The following is a 20447-nucleotide window of genomic DNA, read 5'->3' as shown; positions in this document are numbered from 1 at the left end:
AAATAATTTCCCTCATTTGAATCTTTTCCTTATTAGGAAACCATTGCTCATAACTCCAGAGTTTTGAATGGCACAGAAATGCATATTGTATAGACTTGATTCATTCAAAATCTGGACTGGCACACGGCACCTCAAGGTGGAAAGTCTGCACAGAGTGACAACTAAACCACTTATTGCACCAGTTGGGTGGCAGCTAGCCACTGGAATTCTAAAAGAACTTGGTGTGTTTTTTGGAGGGTGGAGAGACCAAGGCATTTGAGGAATGGACTACCCTGGAACATTCCCTAGGAAGCTTCAGCTAGCATGGGTCTTGCGGAATTCTATTCTCAACCCCAGCATAAAGCTTCTTATCCTGGTGGAACCCTCAAGACATGGCCATCCATGCAACCGGTGGTGGGTAACCTGCAGACCCATCAGGGTAATCTGACTGTAGGCTGCAAGATACTTTACTGACTTTGACTGTCCATAGGCATTGCCTCCCACAACTGCCAGTGGCCATGGTTCACTGTTCCCAGCCAACTGGAGCTGTGGGAGGCAGCAGCCAGAACAACACTGAAGCTGCTGCACCTGCAGGCGCTGATTCCCATAGCTCCCTTTGGATGCAAACAGAGAACTTCAGCCCCAGGAAACTGTGGGAGGTGGGAACAACAAGAAGCCTTGTGGCACCTTATAGACTAACAGGTATTTTGGTGCATAAGCTTTTGTGGGCAAAGACTCATGCATCTGATGAAGCAGGTCTTTGCCCACAAAAGCTTATGCTCCAAAATGTCTGTAAGGTGCCACAGGACTTCTTGTTGTTCTTGAAGATACAGACTAACACGGCTACTCTCTGATACTTGTGGGAAGTGGGGCTCACTGATGATCACTGTCAGCAAAATGCCTAGCGGCCTGCAGTCAGATTATCCTGATGGGTCACATGTTACCCACCGAGTGCAACTGACTGTCTTTCCTTGAGTGAATATCCCTTGATTAGCTCTTGATCCCTTTGCATCGAGTGTCTGAGGAGAGTTACTATTAATTTACTCGTCACACAGCTTCACATTTCTTCCCTGACAACATCTGCAACATGTTGTCAGAGAGGAACAAAAAAAGGGATGGGAAAACCAAAGCCGGATACTCCTACACACAAAAATAATTTGTACTATATACCCACCATCCTCAAGTTTGACCTTCGTTTATGAAATGCAACAGGATTTCTCTGAAGCACATGGTTTCAACACTGCTCACCACCTCTTCCACAAAAAGGAATTGTGCATGTCAAATGCCTGTTTAATTCTATGGGCTGGGCTTTTCAGAGGAGCCTAAGTGTACATCCACACTGGGGAGAGGAAGCAAAAAACATGGCAGCAAGCCTCACAGCCTTGGGCAAAAGATTCTGACTCACAGGGCTCACACCACAGAGCTAGAAATACCAGTGTAGACATTTAAACTCAGAATGGAGTATAGCATCTAAGACCCTCCCCTATAGTTGGGCTTCAGAGTCTGGGATCCAGCCCAAACCCCAATGTTAAAAATAAGAACATAAGAACATAAGAACATAAGAATGGCCATACTGGGTCAGACCAAAGGTCCATCAAGCCCAGCATCCCATCTGCCGACGGTGGCCAATGCCAGGTGCCCCAGAGAAGGAGAACAGAAGACAAGTGATTTATCTCCTGCCATCCATCTCCTGCCCTTGTTATGAAGGCTAGGGCACCATACTTTATCCCTGGCTAATAGCCATTTATGGACCTGACCTGCAAAAATTTATCAAGCTCTTTTTTAAACCCTAATAGAGTCCTGGCCTTCACAGCCTCCTCGGGCAAGGAGTTCCACAGGTTGACTGTGCGCTGTGTGAAGAAAAATTTCCTTTTATTAGTTTTGAACCTACTACCCATCAATTTCATTTGGTGTCCCCTAGTTCTTGTATTATGGGAAAAGGTAAATAATTTTTCTATATTCACTTTCTCCACACCATTCATGATTTTATATACCTCTATCATATCGCCCCTCAATCGCCTCTTTTCCAAACTGAAAAGTCCCAGTCTCTCTAGCCTCTCCCCATATGGGACCCTTTCCAAGCCCCTAATCATCTTAGTCGCCCTTTTCTGAACCTTTTCTAATGCCAATATATCTTTTTTGAGGTGAGGAGACCACATCTGCACGCAGTACTCGAGATGTGGGCGTACCATAGTTTTATATAGGGGAAGTATGATATCTTTTGTCTTATTATCGATCCCTTTTTTAATAATTCCTAACATCCTATTTGCCTTACTAACTGCCGCTGCACACTGCGTGGATGTCTTCAGAGAACTATCCACTATAACTCCAAGATCCCTTTCCTGATCTGTCGTAGCTAAATTTGACCCCATCATGTAGTACGTGTAATTTGGGTTATTTTTTCCAACATGCATTACCTTACACTTACCCACATTAAATTTCATTTGCCATTTTGCTGCCCAATCACTCAGTTTGCTGAGATCTCCTTGTAGTTCTTCACAATCCCTTTTGCTTTTGACTGTCCTGAACAACTTGGTGTCATCTGCAAACTTTGCCACCTCACTGCTTACCTCATTTTCTAGATCATTGATGAACAAGTTGAACAGGATCGGTCCCAGGACTGAGCCCTGGGGAACACCACTAGTTACCCCCCTCCATTGTGAAAATTTACCATTTATTCCAACCCTTTGTTTTCTGTCTTTTAACCAATTTCCGATCCATGAAAGGACCTTTCCTCCTATCCCATGACCACCTAATTTACATAAAAGCCTTTGGTGTGGGACCGTGTCAAAGGCTTTCTGGAAATCTAGGTATATTATGTCCACTGGGTGCCCCTTGTCCGCATGTTTATTAACCCCTTCAAAGAATTCTAATAGATTAGACAGACACGACTTCCCTCTGCAGAAACCATGCTGACTTTTGCCCAACAATTCGTGCTCTTCTATGTGCCTTGCAATTTTACTCTTTACTAGTGTTTCTACTAATTTACCTGGTACTGATGTTAAACTTATCGGTCTATAATTGCCAGGATCTCCTCTAGAGCCTTTTTTAAATATTGGTGTTATATTGGCCGTCTTCCAGTCATTTGGTACCAAAGTGGATTTAAAGGATAGGTTACAAACCACTGTTAATAACTCCGCAATTTCACATTTGAGTTCTTTCAGAACCCTTGGGTGAATGCCATCTGGTCCTGGAGACTTGTTACTATTCAGCTTATCAATTAATTCCAAAACCTCCTCTAATGTCACTTCAATCTGAGTGAGTTCCTCAGATTTGTCGCCTAAAAAGGCTGGCTCAGATTTAGGAACCTCTGTAACATCTTCAGCCGTGAAGACTGAAGCAAAGAAATCATTTAATCGCTCCGCAATGGCACTGTCTTCCTTGATCGCTCCTTTTATATCTTTATCATCCAAGGGCCCCACTGCTCTTTTAGCAGGCTTCCTGCTTCTAATGTATTTAAAAAACATTTTACTATTGTTTTTTGAATTTTTGGCTAGCTGTTCCTCAAACTCTTTTTTGGCTTTTCTTACTACATTATGACAGTTAATTTGGGAGTGTTTATGTTCCTTTCTATTTTCCTCACTAGGATTTGACTTCCACTTTTTAAAAGCTGCCCTTTTCTCTCTCACTGCCTTTTTAACATGGCTGTTTAGCCATGGTGGTTCTTTGTTAGGTCTCTTACTGTGTTTTTTTATTTGGGGTATACATTTAAGTTGGGCCTCTAGTATGGTGTCTTTAAACAGTTTCCATGCAGCTTCCAGGGATTTTAGTTTAATTACTCTACCTTTTAGTTTCTGTTTAACTAGCTTCCTCATTTTAGTGTAATTCCCCTTTTTGAAATTAAATGCCAGAGTGTTTGACCGCTGCGGTGTTCTTCCCAACACAGGAATATTAAAAGTTATTATATTGTGGTCACTATTTCCAAGCGGTCCAGTAACAGTTACCTCTTGGACCAGATCCTGCGTTCCAGTTAAGACTAGATCGAGAACCGACTCTCCCCTTGTGGGTTCCTGTACTAGCTGCTCCAAGAAGCAGTCATTTAAGGCATCAAGAAATTTAATCTCTGAATCCCGTCCTGAGGTGACATGCACCCAATCAATATGGGGATAATTGAAATCTCCTATTATTACTGTGTTTTTTATTTTGATAGCCTCTCTAATCTCCCTTAACATTTCAGCATCACTATCACTGTCCTGGTTAGGTGGTCGGTAATATATTCCTAATGCCATATTCATATTAGAGAAATGAATTGTTATCCATAATGATTCTATGGAACATTTTGATTCCTTTAGGATTTTTACTTCATTTGATTCTATATTATCCTTCACATATAGTACCACTCCGCCACCCGCACGACCTGTTCTGTCTTTCCGATATAATTTATATCCCGGTATGATAGTGTCCCACTGATTGTCCTCATTCCACCATGTTTCTGAGATGCCTATTATGTCAACTTCCTCCTTTGATATGAGGTACTCCAGTTCACCCATCTTATTAGACAGACTCCTAGCATTAGTGTAAAAGCATGTTAGAAAACTACCACTATTTATATGTCCGCCTTTCACAGACACGGTGGATTTTTTTATGCATGATTGTTTTACATCTGATCTTGCCCATATATTATTTCCCACGTTCCCTATCTGACTAACTTCTAGGGAATCCCTGTCTATGGAGCCTCGTGTAAGAGAAGTCTCCGTCCGATCCAGGTGCTCCCCCGCACCAATCGGCTTTCCCCCACCTCTTAGTTTAAAAACTGCTCTATGTCCTTTTTAATGTTTAATGCCAGCAGTCTGGATCCACCTTGATTTAGGTGGAGCCCATCCTTCCTGTATAGGCTCCCCCTACCCCAAAAGTGTCCCCAGTTCCTAATAAATCTAAACCCCTCTTCCCTACACCATCGTCTCATCCACGCATTGAGACTCTGAAGTTCTGCCTGTCTATCTGGCCCTGCGCGTGGAACTGGAAGCATTTCAGAGAATGCCACCAAAGATGTTCTGGATTTCAGTCTCTTTCCTAGTAACCTAAATTTGGCCTCCAGAACATCTCTTCTACCCTTCCCTATGTCATTGGTACCAACATGTACCACGACGACCGGCTCCTCCCCAGCACTGCCCATAAGTCTGTCTAGATGCCTCGAGAGATCCGCAACCTTCGCACCAGGCAGGCAAGTCACCATACGGTTCTCCCGGTCATCACAAACCCAACTATCTATATTTCTAATGATCGAATCCCCCACTACTAAAACCTGCTTCTTCCTAACAGCTGGCGCTCCCTCCCCCGGAGAAGTATCCTCGGCACGAGAGGATACAACATCACCCTCTGGAAGGAGGGTCCCAACTACGGGATGGTTTCCCTCTGCTCCCCTTGACTGCTCTCCTTCCCTGAGCCTTTCATCCTCCGTAACAGCCTCAGGACTGTCAGATTGGAGGTGGGACAGCCCTACTATGTCCCGGAAAGTCTCATCCACAAACACCTCTGCCTTCCTTAGCTCCTCCAGTTCAGCCACCCTGGCCTCCAAAGCACGCACTCGGTCTCTGAGGGCCAGGAGCTCCTTGCATCGAGCGCACACATACGCCACCCGCCCACAGGGTAGGTAGTCATACATACTGCACTCGACACAATAAACAGGATAGCCCCCACTCTGCTGCTGGGCTTCTGCCTCCATTTCCTACTCTAGTTATATATGAGGGTTAATTAAATGTTTCAGATAGAGGTTGTTATAAAGGATTTAGTTTAAGGGCAACAGAAGTCACTGGCTCCCTCCAAGCTCCCCCTCTCAACTCCCCTCTCCAAACTCCCTCCTGTTAGCACACACCCTGTTTGCCAGCACCCGGTCGCAAAAAAAAATGTTATTTTTAGCCCCATTGCAGAAGCCTGAGGCAGCTGACCAAGCTCTAAGGTTCATTACCATGGTGTATTTATTTTTTCCAGTGTAGACATATCCCAAGTGAGTTAACTTCTACCTCCTACCAAAGTTCCATGACAGTTGGACAACTAATTACCTTTGGCTTGTTTGAAAGCCAAGTCTTCAACTTGTCAGGGATTTTTATCCCTAGGGCATTATCGCCCCCGTGTGTCAGGGGAAACAAGCCTCTGGCAGTGTAAAAATCAATGCAGGTACATGGAAAAATCTAAAGTTACACAGGCTGCCATTTAGCAGCCCCCTGCAAGGGTCACTCTGAGTCAGTTGGTTTCCCCGGTAACCTGAACTCATGAATTATTCATGGTTGCAGGTTTGAAATGAAGTCCTCTGATTGGCCGAAGGTAAGCTTTTCTAGCACCTTTGGCCGGGCAGAGGACCTGTTTGAAAACACCTGTCTGGAATTTTCAATATGGTAATCAGGTAATGAATAATCATGAGCTTGGTCTATAAATTCAGGGCTGTCAGGCCAGTCGGTGGCCCTTGGGGACACAGGTGAGAACCCTGCTACTCAGTACAGGGGAGCGTGGCGGCACAAGCCGCATCCGCTGGACCCTCAGGAGCGAAAGAGCTGAAAATCACCTCAGCGTTTGCAGCACCTGCTGCGGCACAGATCGCAGCAGACGGAGGCCTAAGGGGACCAGCAAGCCAGAAGCGGCGCCAGCGCCTCAGCGCACCTCACCACTCCTGAGCAGAGCGCTTGCATTGAGGAGCAACAAGTGGGGTCCTTGGCGTACCTGACGGGTGGCAAACTGGCCCACAGCTTTGGCTGCGGGTACTGTGTACCCGACAGGGAAACCAGGAGCCCACCAACACTGCATCATCACCGTTGCTCCTCCCGTCATTGCACCGCCTGCGTTGCTCTCTAATTGGCTCACTTCACCGAACAAGACAACCCACCTGGACTGGACAAACACACCGGACTGGACATCACACTGGACAAGACACGTAACTGTATCTAACAGGCCCGTGGCAAAGCCCTGGCCTTTTTCCCTGCTTTTGACATTCTATATACATTCAAGAAACACTTATAGCTGTGGGCACCAGGACCCCTGACAGGGGGGTTGGGGATCGCAACCACCGCTGTGCCGCTCTTCTGGCAGGGGGAGGGCAGAGCCCGGGGGTCCGACCCCTTGCAGCCGGGCCTAAAAGCCCATTCGGCCCATATTAGGGCACACTTGATTAAAAATATTACTTATAGTTTAGAGACAGTAATTATATAGGGTTACTAAAGTCACTAGTTAAACAGAATTAATAGAGTAAGAATCTTAACTCATAGCTGTAAGGCATAAACCAAACCACCTTGTTCACTTCTTCCTCCCCTCCCATATTTTATCCTGGTGCGGGTCACGAGATCCCCGGGAAAAGGCTGAGGTTTAAGGGGGTTGGCTACGGGTAGGATCCCCTGCAGCCTCTACCGTCAGCCACTTGGGCTGGGAGTAGCGCCCCGGCCCAGACTCCCTTTATCTTCCCTTTCTTCAATTCACTAATGAAACTCTTTTGCTTTGCGATTAAATAAAGATAAACAAACAGGTGTTCCTTATGGAGTTTACTATAATAACTATAATAGTAAGTTAAGCATAGTTAAGATAGTAATTAATATGAGTAGGCTTATGTGTATGTTTTACTGTTGTTGTTGCATTTTTGCTTGTTGCCTTTTTTGTTAATAAATTAGTTGTTAGTTATACCTTGTTGGTCTGTGCCTGAGCCTCGCTTCCTGTCCCAGTCACTACCTGGTAGGGGAATAGCGGGGACCTTAGGTGCACTTACATTGTCCCCTATCAACGACTGCACTCTTCCCCTGTTCGGGTGGGTGGTTGGGCTCCCCATGGGAACCGTGGGTCCTAGCGCCCGGCTCGCCCGCACTATTTCGGCCACCAAGCGGGGAGAAACCACCGGTTGCGCAGCACAACTGTCCTTAAGTACAGTGGGCAGTACTTCCAAAATCCTGAGCCATGTTTAAAAGTACAGATATGTTGTGAATCACATTCTACTTTATTCTGACACTCTCACACAAGGACAGATTAAGTATCCGCTATAAAGTAATCAAATAAAAACCCTTTGTCCAAACGATACAAATATAACTCAAAGATGGCAAACGCTTCCATCCTGTTTCTTCCTTAAAAAAAAAGTCTGAATGTTAGCTTCAGTGTAAAAGCCAAAAAGATGTTCAAATCTGAAACTACATCCTTCATTACTGGTTTTTTTACCTGGTTTTTAACCATAGTGCACAGCATTCCTACTGCATGCTTACAACCAAGCTGATTTGGTAATAGTAAAGGTATTCTGAAACTGAAAAAGCACTGTCATCAGCCAATTCAGATGCAAACATTTATTTCCCCCAAAGAAAGGAAACCTGATAGAATACCCCACAGGATTACACTCAAACACAAAATCAGGAGGATGTGGATTTAAATAAACAAAACCACAAACATAATAGAAAAGCATAAATGAAAATGTAAGAGTGGGATGATATGAAGTTTTAAATCACCATCTTATTGGGATAACTACATGGTCAAGAAGCCACTAGTGAGCCGTCTGCTTCTGGTAAAGAGTGTAGTTCTCTCAAAATCTTGGCCGTACAAATAGACTAGCATCCTTACTATCACACAGTTTGTGCCATGCTGTTTATTCAATGCACAAAAGGATTTACTATGTTTATAAAAAATATGTTGCTTGGACTAAAGGGGGTTGAAAATAGAATTAAATGTACACATTTTTATTGCTTTGTTGAGGCAAAACTCTGTATTATGATAACCTTCCTATGATGTCCAATATAATGTGTAGATTTTGCTTTTAGATAGAGAAGTGAAGTGACTGCCCAGATTATGTATTTCAGGAATTTTCATATCCATTTTCAGATTAATAACTGCTTGGTAAGGTCTTTTTTTTAAAAAAAGAATTTACACGTGGGATTATGATTACAGTATCTATGCGGCAGCTAGCCGTGTCTTTCAGCATGTTTGTGTATGTGCTCTATTTCTTGGGGGGAAGGCATCACTGACTGATCCTGAAAGAGGCATTATCATTAATTCTGTATGATTTATGGCAGAAAGTACAAGAGATGGTGCAAAGATCATGTGCCAAATTCCCAGATGGCATATAACATGAGCCACACTCTGAAAACCTTGTAAGTAGGGGTATATCAGTTTCATCAAAGTGCAAGGGGGACAGCAAGAGATTCCAAAGACTGGGCAGGAAAACAGCCAGATTATTTATTTATTTGTGGTCCTGTATTTCTGAGAGAGCAGCCATTGGTGCAGCCTTGCCATTCAATATGCAACATAGTGTTAAAAGTAATGACAAGCATTACAGAAATTAGGACAGGAAGATTTCAGTTTAAGTCAACTGAAGTAGAACATCCCTTTGTGTGTACATTCACAGGGTAGTGTTTCTTATGATATTTCAATAGCGTAATAAAATTTAACACTACCAGATGCAAACATCATATTGTTTGAAACTATCTCCTAGTAAATCCAATGACTGGGGATGATTGCAACAGAGTTATTGCTCAATTTGTTCAAATATCATTATTTTATAAGCCAAAAACTGAAGACCTTTTAGATCAGATAAAAATTTTACTTGATAACATAGAAAAACAAACCAGAAAAAAATCAAAATAGGGATTTATTCAGTGCGTAAGGCAAAATAATCATTTCTGTGTTTTTGTCTGCATTTTACTGCCTCATTATCTTCAGATCTTGGTTATAACAAAGAACACTAGAAAATACATTTTTCAATACTTTAATCTCATGTTTATAAGCATGCCAGAGCTTAATAATCAACCATTTAAAAGCAAAATAGCTGCATATCTGAGGCTGGCAGACCTGTAAACAACAACAGCAGAGTGCTTTACCTTCTTGTGATTCTTGTAAACATTTCTGTGGGCAAATCCCTTTCCACAAAGCTTGCATTTATAAGGTTTATCTTCACTGTGTATTATTTTGTGTGCAGTCACTTGATCAAGTCGTTTGAAGGACTTATTGCAAACCTCGCAGGTGTAGGGGCGTTTTTCTGCAGAAAATGAGTGGGGGACATTTAATCTCCTGTTTATACAGGGGGAGAAGATGAAAGGCAGAGACAGTCATCTCCTCGGAGAGATTTTTGCAATTAAGTCAACCCAATTAAGATTAAACCAATTAGAAAGCCATCTAATGCCCTTTATGTTAGACAGTTAAGTCACTTCATAAAAGATGAGCTATGGTGTATCTCAAGAAATTGGCACATTCTTTGCAAAAATCATTGCTAACACTAAATTCTGATTAATTAGCTTAAATCAAAAGAGAATGACTTCAAAGAAGAAAAGCCTGTTTCCAGATTACAAACGTAAAAGAGGGCATGACAGTTTAAATGTTTTAAAAGTTAATTAACTATATAGATGGATATATATATTAGTTTCCAAAACTGTTAGCTGCTATGCAAAAAGTCTTTATGCTTCAAGTGGTGACTCGAACCCAAGCCCTATAGTCTCACCAAAAGCATCAAATGTAAGCTGAAAGACTTGGGATAAAGCTTATTTTTTAATACATGTGATTGCAGTACTCTGAAACCAAGAAAGCAGATACATTATAAGGCCATGCTATTACAAAATCCTGCATTTTTATACTTTAATGTATTTGACAGAACCAAATACATGCCTGCCTTGTGTTGGCTAATCATTCTAATTACTGGGTGAATGACCTAGAAATGCCAGGTTCCAATGATCAGAAATGCTAGCAGTGCCAAACCTGCAGACACAAGATGCTGCCAATCATGGTGACTTGCTCCATGAGAGGCTAGGCATGCTGATACGTAAATGTGGGGTTTACTGCACGATGTCGTATGAAATGATTTATTCTAATTGGGAGCCCTGTATTCCTAATGCAAGCCCATTAGAAAATCTGAACATCCCTCCTTCTATCACAGCTCTGCGTACTTATCCCAGTTCTGCACCCCTCCATTCAACCAGTTGTCACTTAGTCCCCTACACAAACCAAGGGACAATGCTATTTCATTTCCAATCCCCATAACATTGAAATCTCTCATTCCCAGCTAGCCTGAAGGAGAAGCCTGAAGAAGTTGCCAAGGGCAAAAGGTTGCACCATTAAATGTGGACCTTCCAGTGGTGCTGAAGAGTGTTAGCTGGCACCATATTTACTTGCACCAGCCCCAGAACACTGTAGAATCCATCAAAACATCTATAAAATAATAGCATAAGGTAATACACCTTAGGAACCAATTCTAGTATACATGGAAAAGTAAAGGGTTATTTTGTTTGTTTTTTTTTTACCTGAGTGAGTTATCATATGACGTTTTAGCTGGTTAGCTGAAATAAATTTCTTGTCACATTCCTGACACTCAAAGATCTCATGAACCTGTAAAATGAGTGTTTAATGATAATTAAATACGTGTCTCAAACAAGATCACACATCTCAGATATACAGAACATCTCTAACAGACTGTAATTATTTCGTAGCTAGTAGCTATGTTAATACTTGTGGATATATTGTGATTTCTTCCTTAATTATCCCAGGCTGAACAGTGTGTCTCAAAAATCAAATGATCTTACTTCTAAACAAACATTTATAAATAAGACGACCCACAGGCATGAAGATTATGTCAATATGTAATATCACATTCATTTTAAATCTTTTCAATATGGAAACAAAGCAAAAATAAATCATTATGAAATATCTTTCAAAAATATTTTTCTGTTCATTTATTGTTAGTAAACATGTTTATCAATAACAAAAAGCTTTCAGGTTTGTCACTCACACCAACAGAAATTGGTCGAATAAGAAGTATTACCTCACCTGCTTTGTCTTTCTAACAACAAACACCAAGCATGAGAGTTTTCAAAAATGCATAATGAATACGAAATACTGTCAGAGTCCACTGTAAATACAACAGTGTATTTCAACACGATGAAGGCATCAGATTACAAACAAACAGTCTTTATTTTTTATTTATCGATGCCAATCTAGATGACAAAATGATGGCTTCATCCACAAATAAAAAAGCTTGTCTAGAATAGCCTTTAAGCAGGGGCGTCATAAGATCCAAATATCAAACACTGATCTCCTTCTCCCTAAATTAATAAATACCTTCTACATAGCCCCTGTGGCCCACTCTTTCTAGATAGTTGTAGCAAAGATATCAAGCGTGCATGTGAACTGAAGAGGATGGATCTGTCCAAGCAATCATTTTGGGCCTAGACCTGCTGCTGAACTAGTGACTTGATTTTGAAACAAATTAAATATTTTAAATTATATGAAGACCAGTTATAAGACTCTACAAGACTCCCATGCCCTTCTATTTGCATATTATTCAATTTAAGCGCAGCAATAGTCTTAATTGTCCAAAAAAAACCCTTACCCAAAATTAGGTTATGCCCTCAGTAGACATTTATAGTGAAAATTTTCCTGTTTATGCAGGTAAATTCCAAATTCCCTATTGATTACATGGGGTTTTACTGTATTCTTTTGCAGCTTCATTGGCTTTCTTCTTCCCAGGCTGAAGTTCAGATTTGTACAAATTCTACAGAGCTGCCACCTAACAATAAAAATTCCTCTCCCAATATTCAAGACACCTTATTTCAGGAGATGAATGTTTGTTTTTCTTGAAAGTAGACTACTCTTTAATGTACCAGAGTCCAAACTGTTCTCTAATTCCATGTCACTGACTGATTTCAGTTAATGAACACATTATACATATTAACAGTTTGCTCTTCTCCAAAAAAGAAAGTGGCAGTCATTGTGGTAGTTAAATTGGAAATATTTCTATACCCAGAAAAAAGCTTATTTCACCTTTCCCCATATCAAGAATGACTTCACACAGAAATAGTTTCATTCACCTTATTGCACACATCAAGAGGGTAGATTATGAATGATTACAAAGTGAGAGATAGTTTTAGAGCTGCGATTATCTCACCAAGGTCTCTGTTCTTTCAACAAATCATATGTCCTCACTTAAAAAAAAAAGGCACTTGGAAATCTTAATTTGGCCTATTAAAAAAGGACAAAAATTCTTTGCATAACTTTGCAAAGGTGAAGCGGAGGTGGATTAACTTTGCAGGACATAGTTTAAAAAAGGCTAGCTTCTTTTAAACTTACTTACATTGAGCTACCTTCCCAGCAGTTCTACTGGAGTCAGTGAAATCAGATGTGAAATATTCACTGTGAGCTAGGGGGTAAATAGCCAACATGGATGTTCTTTTTAAAGGATAAGCATTGTATCTGCCTTTCTCCAGTTCTCTGGAACCTCACCCATCCTTCATGAATTCTTCAGTGGTTCCGAGATTTTTTCCCCTAGTTCAGCAAGTACCATAGGATAAATTTCATCATGCCATACCAACTTTTATACAGCTAACTCATCTAACCATTCTTTAACTTGTTCTGTCCTTTTTCTGATTTGTGCTCTGTCCTCCTTGTTGTTAATATTAATTATGTTAAGTATTTGGCTACCATTAATTTTTTAGAAGATTGAAACAAAGTAGTCATTAAACATCTCTGCCTTCATATCATTGCATGATAGCATCTATTATTAACGCTCCTTCCCTACTAATGGGCCTACTCATTCATTCATCCTTCTCTTGCTCCTAATGTATTTATAAAATCTCATCTTATTGCCTTTTGTGTCCCTTGTACCTTATATCAGAGGGGTAGCCGTGTTAGTCTGGATCTGTAGCAGCAACGAAGGGTCCTGTGGCACCTTATAGACTAACAGAAAAGTTTAGAGCATGAGCTTTCGTGAGTTAACTCACTTCTTCAGATGCTGGTCTCACGAAACTCACGAAAGCTCATGCTCTAAACTTTTCTGTTAGTCTATAAGGTGCCACAGGACCCTTCATTCCTTGTACCTTAGTCTCTTTCATTTTATCCCTATATATTTGTGCTATTCATTTGCATTGGGATAGTTTGCTATTGTGCCTTTTTTTTTCCCGCCTCTTTGAGAAACTGCCAGCTCTCCTGAATTGCTTTTCTCCTTAGATTTTCTTCCCACTGGACCTTATCTAGCAACTCTGGGCTTGTTAAATTCTGTTTTGAAGTCCATTGTCCTTATTCTGCTCCTCTCACTTCTTTCCCTTAGAATGATATTAAAAAAAAAAAAAAAAAATCGAGAATGTCATGGCCACTTTCACCCAAGTTGCCTTCTGCATTCACCAGCAATTCCTCCCTCTTAGTCAGAATCAAATCTAAAGCAGGTGCCTTCCCAATCATTTCCTCCACCTTCTGAAAAAAATGAATAGTTCCCAGTTCTTTTCAAAAACTTAATAGACATTGTGTGTTGTGGCTGATTACTTGTCCCCACTTACTACTGAGTCTTGTGTTCTGGATATTTCTGTACTTAGTTCTTGCAAATCACTGACTTATCTCCTCCTGTTGATGTGGTAGTTTATAGGGGGCCCATGACATGGCCCTGCCTTTTCCCCCTTTTATTCTCACCAAGGCTATGTCTACACTAGCCCCCCACTTTCAAAAGGAGTATGCTAATGATACATTTCAGGATATGCTAATGAGGCACTGCAATGAATATTCCTATAGAATAAGGGGATTTTGAAGTGTGCAGGGTCCTTTTGAAAAGGACCCCGTGTAGACGAGCCACGCGAGATCGAAAGCAGCACTTTCAAAGTGCCATGGCTGCCGTTATGCTAATGAGGCACTGCATATTCATTGCAGTACCTTATTAGTATATCCCAAAGCATCTCATTAGTCAAAACAGGGGGGGCTAGGGTAGACATAGCCCAAGAGGCTTTCAATGTGTCTGCTTCTGGTCTTCTTCTGGTGTATATATTCTTGATGCACAATGTAACACTGCCTCCCTTTTTGTTGACTGGTTCTCCTTTCTGAACAAGCTATACACCTATGTCTTGTGTAGACATAGCCCTTATGAATACTTCAAGATCTTTCTATTTCTTCCCTATAAACTCCTTGCAGTTGTGCCCATACACCTAAGATGTTGGGAAGAATCCTCCCCTAGGCTGTGTCTACACTTGCATTCCTCTTTCAAAAGAGGGAAATTGAAAATGCAAATGAGGTGCAGATTTACATATCTAGTGCCTCATTTGCATATTCTTCTTTTGAAAGAAGAAAAGCAGTGTAGATGCAGTCTTTTCAAAGTAAATCCCATCTTTGAAAGAAACTTTCTCCCCTCTTTCAAAACAATATGCAAATGAGGCACCCAATATGTATATCTATACCTCATTTGCATTTTTATTTCCTACATTTGCATGCCTCTTTCAAAAGAGGAATGCAAGTGTAGACACAGCCCTATTGTTTTCTGTCTTATTGTCCCTATTCCCTACTGTAATTTTCCATAGCTGACAAGCTTGATGGTGGATCTCGTGATAATAGGCATTCAGTCAATCTGCCTTTAGTTTCACAGGCAAAGCTTGTCAAAGGGTTCTTCGGCTAGCAGGATCTGTAGAGATTTATAGCAATTTGAATGAAGCACAGGCCTTATTTGTAAGCCTAACAATGACATGCTTACAAAAGTGATTTGCAGGGCCACATGGCCTCTTTAAGCATGCAAGAATACGTCCGTACCCCGCTAAACAAAACAGGTTGCACTATGATTTGGTTTCAGAATGCATGGTTGAATTTGTAAGGTTTTCTCAAGTACAGAACATTATCATGAACAAGGAGAAGTAATGATTTACAAAAGGCTGGCATAAGGCATCATCACTCCTTGGCTGCATCTACATTAGCAAGTTCTTTTGAAAGAAGGAGGGCTCTTTCGAAAGATCCCACAGAGCGTCTACACATAAAAAGTGTTCTTTCTAACGTAAATTGAAAGAATGTGGTGCTCCTTTAGAAATTACCTGTTTCAGGAAGAGTGCCCCCTTTTGAAAGCTTCTTTTGAAAGCAAGCATGTGTAGACACTCCATAGGCTCTTCCCCCAGCCCCAAAACAGCAATCCTCATGGGGTCTGATTTTTCAATCCCTGGCCTGTTCTTTCAAAAGAGTGGGGGCTGCGTGGACTCTCTCTTTTGAAAGAAGCTCTTCTGTAAGAGATCTTTCAGAAGACCTTCTTTTGAAACATCTCTGTAGTGTAGACGTAGCCCCTTTGTGACATCCTTGCTGGGTGTTCCTTTGGGTATAATGGGGTCAGAATGTCATATTCATTGTGCTGTTTCCATACAAACTCATTTATTTTCAGGGTATTAACTCTTTCTGTGCTATTATTAAATGTTACAGAATTTCAATTTATACACAAAAATTAACTTATTTTTGGTAAGTGGCACTTGATAATACTAACCAAATAACTCACAAGATTGTACACAATACCCTTAAGGACTGTGATTTTTTTTTCCCCACAGTGGGTGACAAGAAAAGCTTGTTTGCATTTTGTGCATAGTAAGAGAGACTGAACAGATTTACTTCAATGTCTAAAAATATATTTGAATTCATTTCCCTTCCTGTGAGCCTCAGACAAGAAAGAAAAAGAGCAGGCAGTTTTGTAATGTAAAAGTGACGCACACATGAAATTTTATATCTGATAAAAAGACACATTGGAATGAAACCAAGATTTTCTGGATGGAGCTACTGTGGTTACCAAAATAAATACACACAATCAAAGAAAAGGCACTACTTTTGTAACCATGAAAAAGGCTACCCAATAGTTTGTATTACAGCAGCTCTCGAGTGACTTATGCTCTCTGGCCTGACATCTTGCTGAAGTCAAAGCCTGCTGTGGGTCAGCTTTCATCCCACTGACCTTTCGATGCTCTTGAAGATTTGTAGCTGAGGAACACTTCTTATTGCACAAGGAGCACATCAACGTCTTCCTAGAATTTCCTAGGACAGAAACAAAATACATCTTAACAAGAAACATCTTTAAAAGGAAGCAAGGAAAGGAACCAAATGTTTCTGCTGGGTGTGTGATTTTTACAGGTCATTTGACTCACAAAAAATTTTACATTTGTAACTTATCTTCCTGGTATTGGATTACAGGAGTGCTCTGTAGGTGTCCTAGAAGCTATTTACTCAATGGAATGTAAAACTGGAAAAATTTCACTTTATTTTAAAGACTATATAACAACATTTAAGTATTGTCTAATATCAATTTTCATGTAACTACTACAATATTCAGAAACAAAAACAATTATCATACACAAAAACCTTCATGAACATTTGGAATCAGTGAAACAACAACAAGAAACGAGATCCATATTCAAGTCAACATGAAAACTTCCCTTTTTGTAATGACAACAAGGTCTAAAAACCATAAGTGTTCTTCCTTGGTACATGTGCAGTAAGAAACAGAATCCCGTTAACATTTTCTTAACTTAGGCCATTTGTAATAGAACTGCATCAAAAATACAAATCTAATCTAATCATGGTAATCTATAAACTCAGTTAAAGGTCAGCTACCAGATGCATTTCCCTTCCTTTTTCACAGTTTGTTTAAAAAAGGACTGAGCATTTAATTAGGTATGTCTATTAATTATTATGCTTTCAAATTCGTGCTAGTATTGCACAGGGAACAATTACTACACACACAGTTCTTTGTTTACAACCAAAGACCCATGTGACACATCTCCTGATACATATCCAACAACTATATTACACAGAAAAGAAAAGGCACAACACTAAACAGGAAGCAAAATGGTATTCCTCGGAAGAGCAACAAAGCATAGGTCAGAAATTAACACCTCAGATGGTTGCCACTGCAAGATTTTTCCAACCTTCAAACTGTAATTGTCCTCCAAAGAATGTACATTTCTTTTGATTACTAATTTTTAAATATATGGAGATACACATCTCTCTCAGAACTGGAAGGGAGCTTGAGAAGTCATCAAGTCCAGTCCCCTATCCTCCCAGCAGGGTCAAGACCCATCCCTGACAGATTTTTTTTAATCTATTTGCCCTAGACTCCTAAATGGCCTCCTCAAATATTGAACTCACAACCCATGGGTTTACAAAGCCAATGCTCGGACCACTGAGCTATGCCTCCAATTTCATTCTTTAGAATAGTTTGTTAATTAAAAAAAAAAAAAAGAGAGAAAAATCAGCTTTTGAATTGGATTTGGCCTTTGTCTTCCTGGAAAACTGTTAAACCAATCAGTTTAACAAGAATAATAAAGACCTTCCACCCCCACCCACATATGCATTCAAATGTTTAAAATACGAGTGGTTTGGACACCTATCCCATATATTAAAAACTACCTCATAAACACAGACAAAGGACTTCCCCTAAATATAATGTACCTCAATCTGCAGCATCCTCAGCAGCATTAACAATCAGGGAATAAAGAGGGGCTTTACAGTATGCTCAGATGGCAAAAAAGTTTGGACTCACATCCCAAAAACACTGAGGATGCTTTGCAGAAAAATGCCCTGCCTGCAGCTCCCTCTTGCTTACATTGATCAACCACCAGTTTCAGCATGGCTGCTCTTTTCCATGGTAGCAGTGTATCACATGGAGGGCCAATCTCCCAGGAAATCTGGTCTCGCATATTTCAGGCTTTATAAGTTAAAACTGACATCTCAAATTCCTCCATCTTGCACAAAGCTAGCACAGATCTTGGGGCACTGGTCTAAGACAACCTCATCTTGACATAACAAACACCAAGATAATTGTTTGAAAATCTCCCTTTTGTCTTGCCAGTGGTTGGGGATGGCATCTAACTTCTACCTTATACAGGTCTTTATCAGTCACTGAACACAAGGAACTAGTGAATGAAACAAAAATGGCCTGTTTAACAACACTGATTTTAGAGACCCAGTAAAAGCCATGTTATCTGGCTCTCGGATACTTGGCACACTCAGTTAACCAGCATGCCCAGATGAGGCGGATGGCCTGCCCAGGGCTGGCAGAGTTGGACTTGCTGCCCAGCCAGAGCCAGGCCAGTGGCTGCAGCTCGAATAACTGGAGCATTTCATTACCCAGCAAGCCCAGTTTCACAGGGAATCTGGATAATAAAGCTTGTACTATAAATGGCATTTTGTGAGCCAAATTCTCACATGCCAGGGGAGTGCACTAAAAGCTAACCTTCACTTTAGACTACGCTCTTCTAAGAGCTGTGTCATATTGTCCTGTAAGTTAGCACAATAAACTTTTTGGTGACTTCCATTGTGTCTGCAGCAAGACTGCAGGCAGAAGCCTCTGTCTAAATGCTGGTGAGATGATAGGTTTGGTTATAGCCAAGTGGGATCAAACTCCTGGAGTCTGACTATTCAGTGAGGGCCACCAAACTGCTGAAGGAAACTAGGGATTCTGAGGACTGACAGCCCAGTAGCAAAATGAGCCCTTTTCTCAGTGCCCACCAGGGCTGAAGGGCTCAAAGCCATACGCACAGCATATACATGTTTACAAACAAATTTGAATTATTGTTCCATTCTGGTCTCTTCAACCTCCACTGTATGTAGTTTCCTCCCATACCCCATTCACTGTATACTGTTATTCATCTTCCCTCATTTCCTTGTCCTTTTTACTCCCTTTCTCCTGGCTCCAAGTCCTCCTCCCTTACTTATTCTTCTAGTGAGGTGCATGTATTTGTCATTCTTCTGTTGTTTCATTTTCTCTTTTCTCATCTCAGCTCTCTTATGCTTCTCCCACCCCCATCTCCAAGTATCTGCTCATATTTTTTCTTCACACACAAGTACTGTCCTTCTTTTCACAGTCTTGCTAAGGCTGGGACAAAAGTTAAGATCTACCTGACAGGAGCTGCTTTGACTCCTGCTACTAGTTTCTAAGCACCAAGCAACAGAGAGGACTTTCATGTTTCACATTTTCTTTCTTACGAGGCCTATAAACACCTGACTTTGACAAAATTCTGCCATCCATTCCAAAAACAGACAAGATAATCCTGTCAGAGGACTTTTAACACAAGAGTTGGCAGAGACTCTAATGTATGGAACACCATCATTGGTAAGGAGAAAGGAATGAGCAAAACAAATTCCAATGTCATCCTTCTACTCAGCAAATGTGTAGATTAGTGCCTTGTGATCACAAATGCAGTCTTCAAACAAAGCTACAAGTCAAAAACCACAACTTGGCAACAGACCTATTCAGAAAAATGAGACCTCAGACTACGTCCTTTTAAGAACACAGGATCTATGAGACATCCAAATTACCCAGATTGTGAGAGGAACCAATGCATGCTGGACTGACCACCACCTGATGAGGTCAGTCATACCCATCAGGAGAGCACCAAAACACAGAAAGCAATTCAGAATATGTGGATAGCAATACAACATCCAAAGGCTTCAATCCTTAGTTTACCAAAAGAACTTCATGGTACACCTCAGTGAAAAACTGACCACGTACACACATGGAAATGATAATGCGTGTGTCAGACAACTGGGGTATCCTATAATAGACTATCCGTGAGGCTTGTGAGGAACACAAGGCAACACCAACATGACTTCTGGAGCAGACAGATCCAAGAAAAGCATCAGAAACACTCTGTACTGCATTTGTCAATTTGACAAAAGCGTCAACTGTCAGGGTCTGTGGAAACTCATGTCCAAGTTTGGCTTCCCAAGCATACTGCCCACCATTGGAAGATTCATCAATGACCAAAGAACCACCTCCATCCTCTGTAGAGACCAGAGACTGTCATGCT

The 20447-nt window shown here is 41.0% G+C and overlaps 1 protein-coding gene across 1 annotated transcript in view; it reads right to left on the bottom strand.

Moving 5' to 3' along the window:
• The window catches only part of PRDM5 (PR/SET domain 5), a 139515-nt gene that overhangs the window by 68823 nt on the left and 50245 nt on the right, over positions 1 to 20447 (bottom strand). Inside the window, exons 8-10 of the mRNA XM_074993382.1 lie at positions 16595 to 16674; positions 11169 to 11253; positions 9756 to 9913 (exon numbers count right to left, since the gene is read on the bottom strand). Coding sequence (XP_074849483.1) covers positions 9756 to 9913; positions 11169 to 11253; positions 16595 to 16674 — 323 coding nt within the window. The remainder of the gene's footprint in view (positions 1 to 9755; positions 9914 to 11168; positions 11254 to 16594; positions 16675 to 20447) is intronic.

This window comes from Carettochelys insculpta, chromosome 4 (assembly GCF_033958435.1).
Source record: "Carettochelys insculpta isolate YL-2023 chromosome 4, ASM3395843v1, whole genome shotgun sequence".
NCBI classification, from domain to species: Eukaryota; Metazoa; Chordata; order Testudines; family Carettochelyidae; genus Carettochelys; species Carettochelys insculpta.
This window is presented reverse-complemented; position numbering and strand designations above follow the sequence as displayed.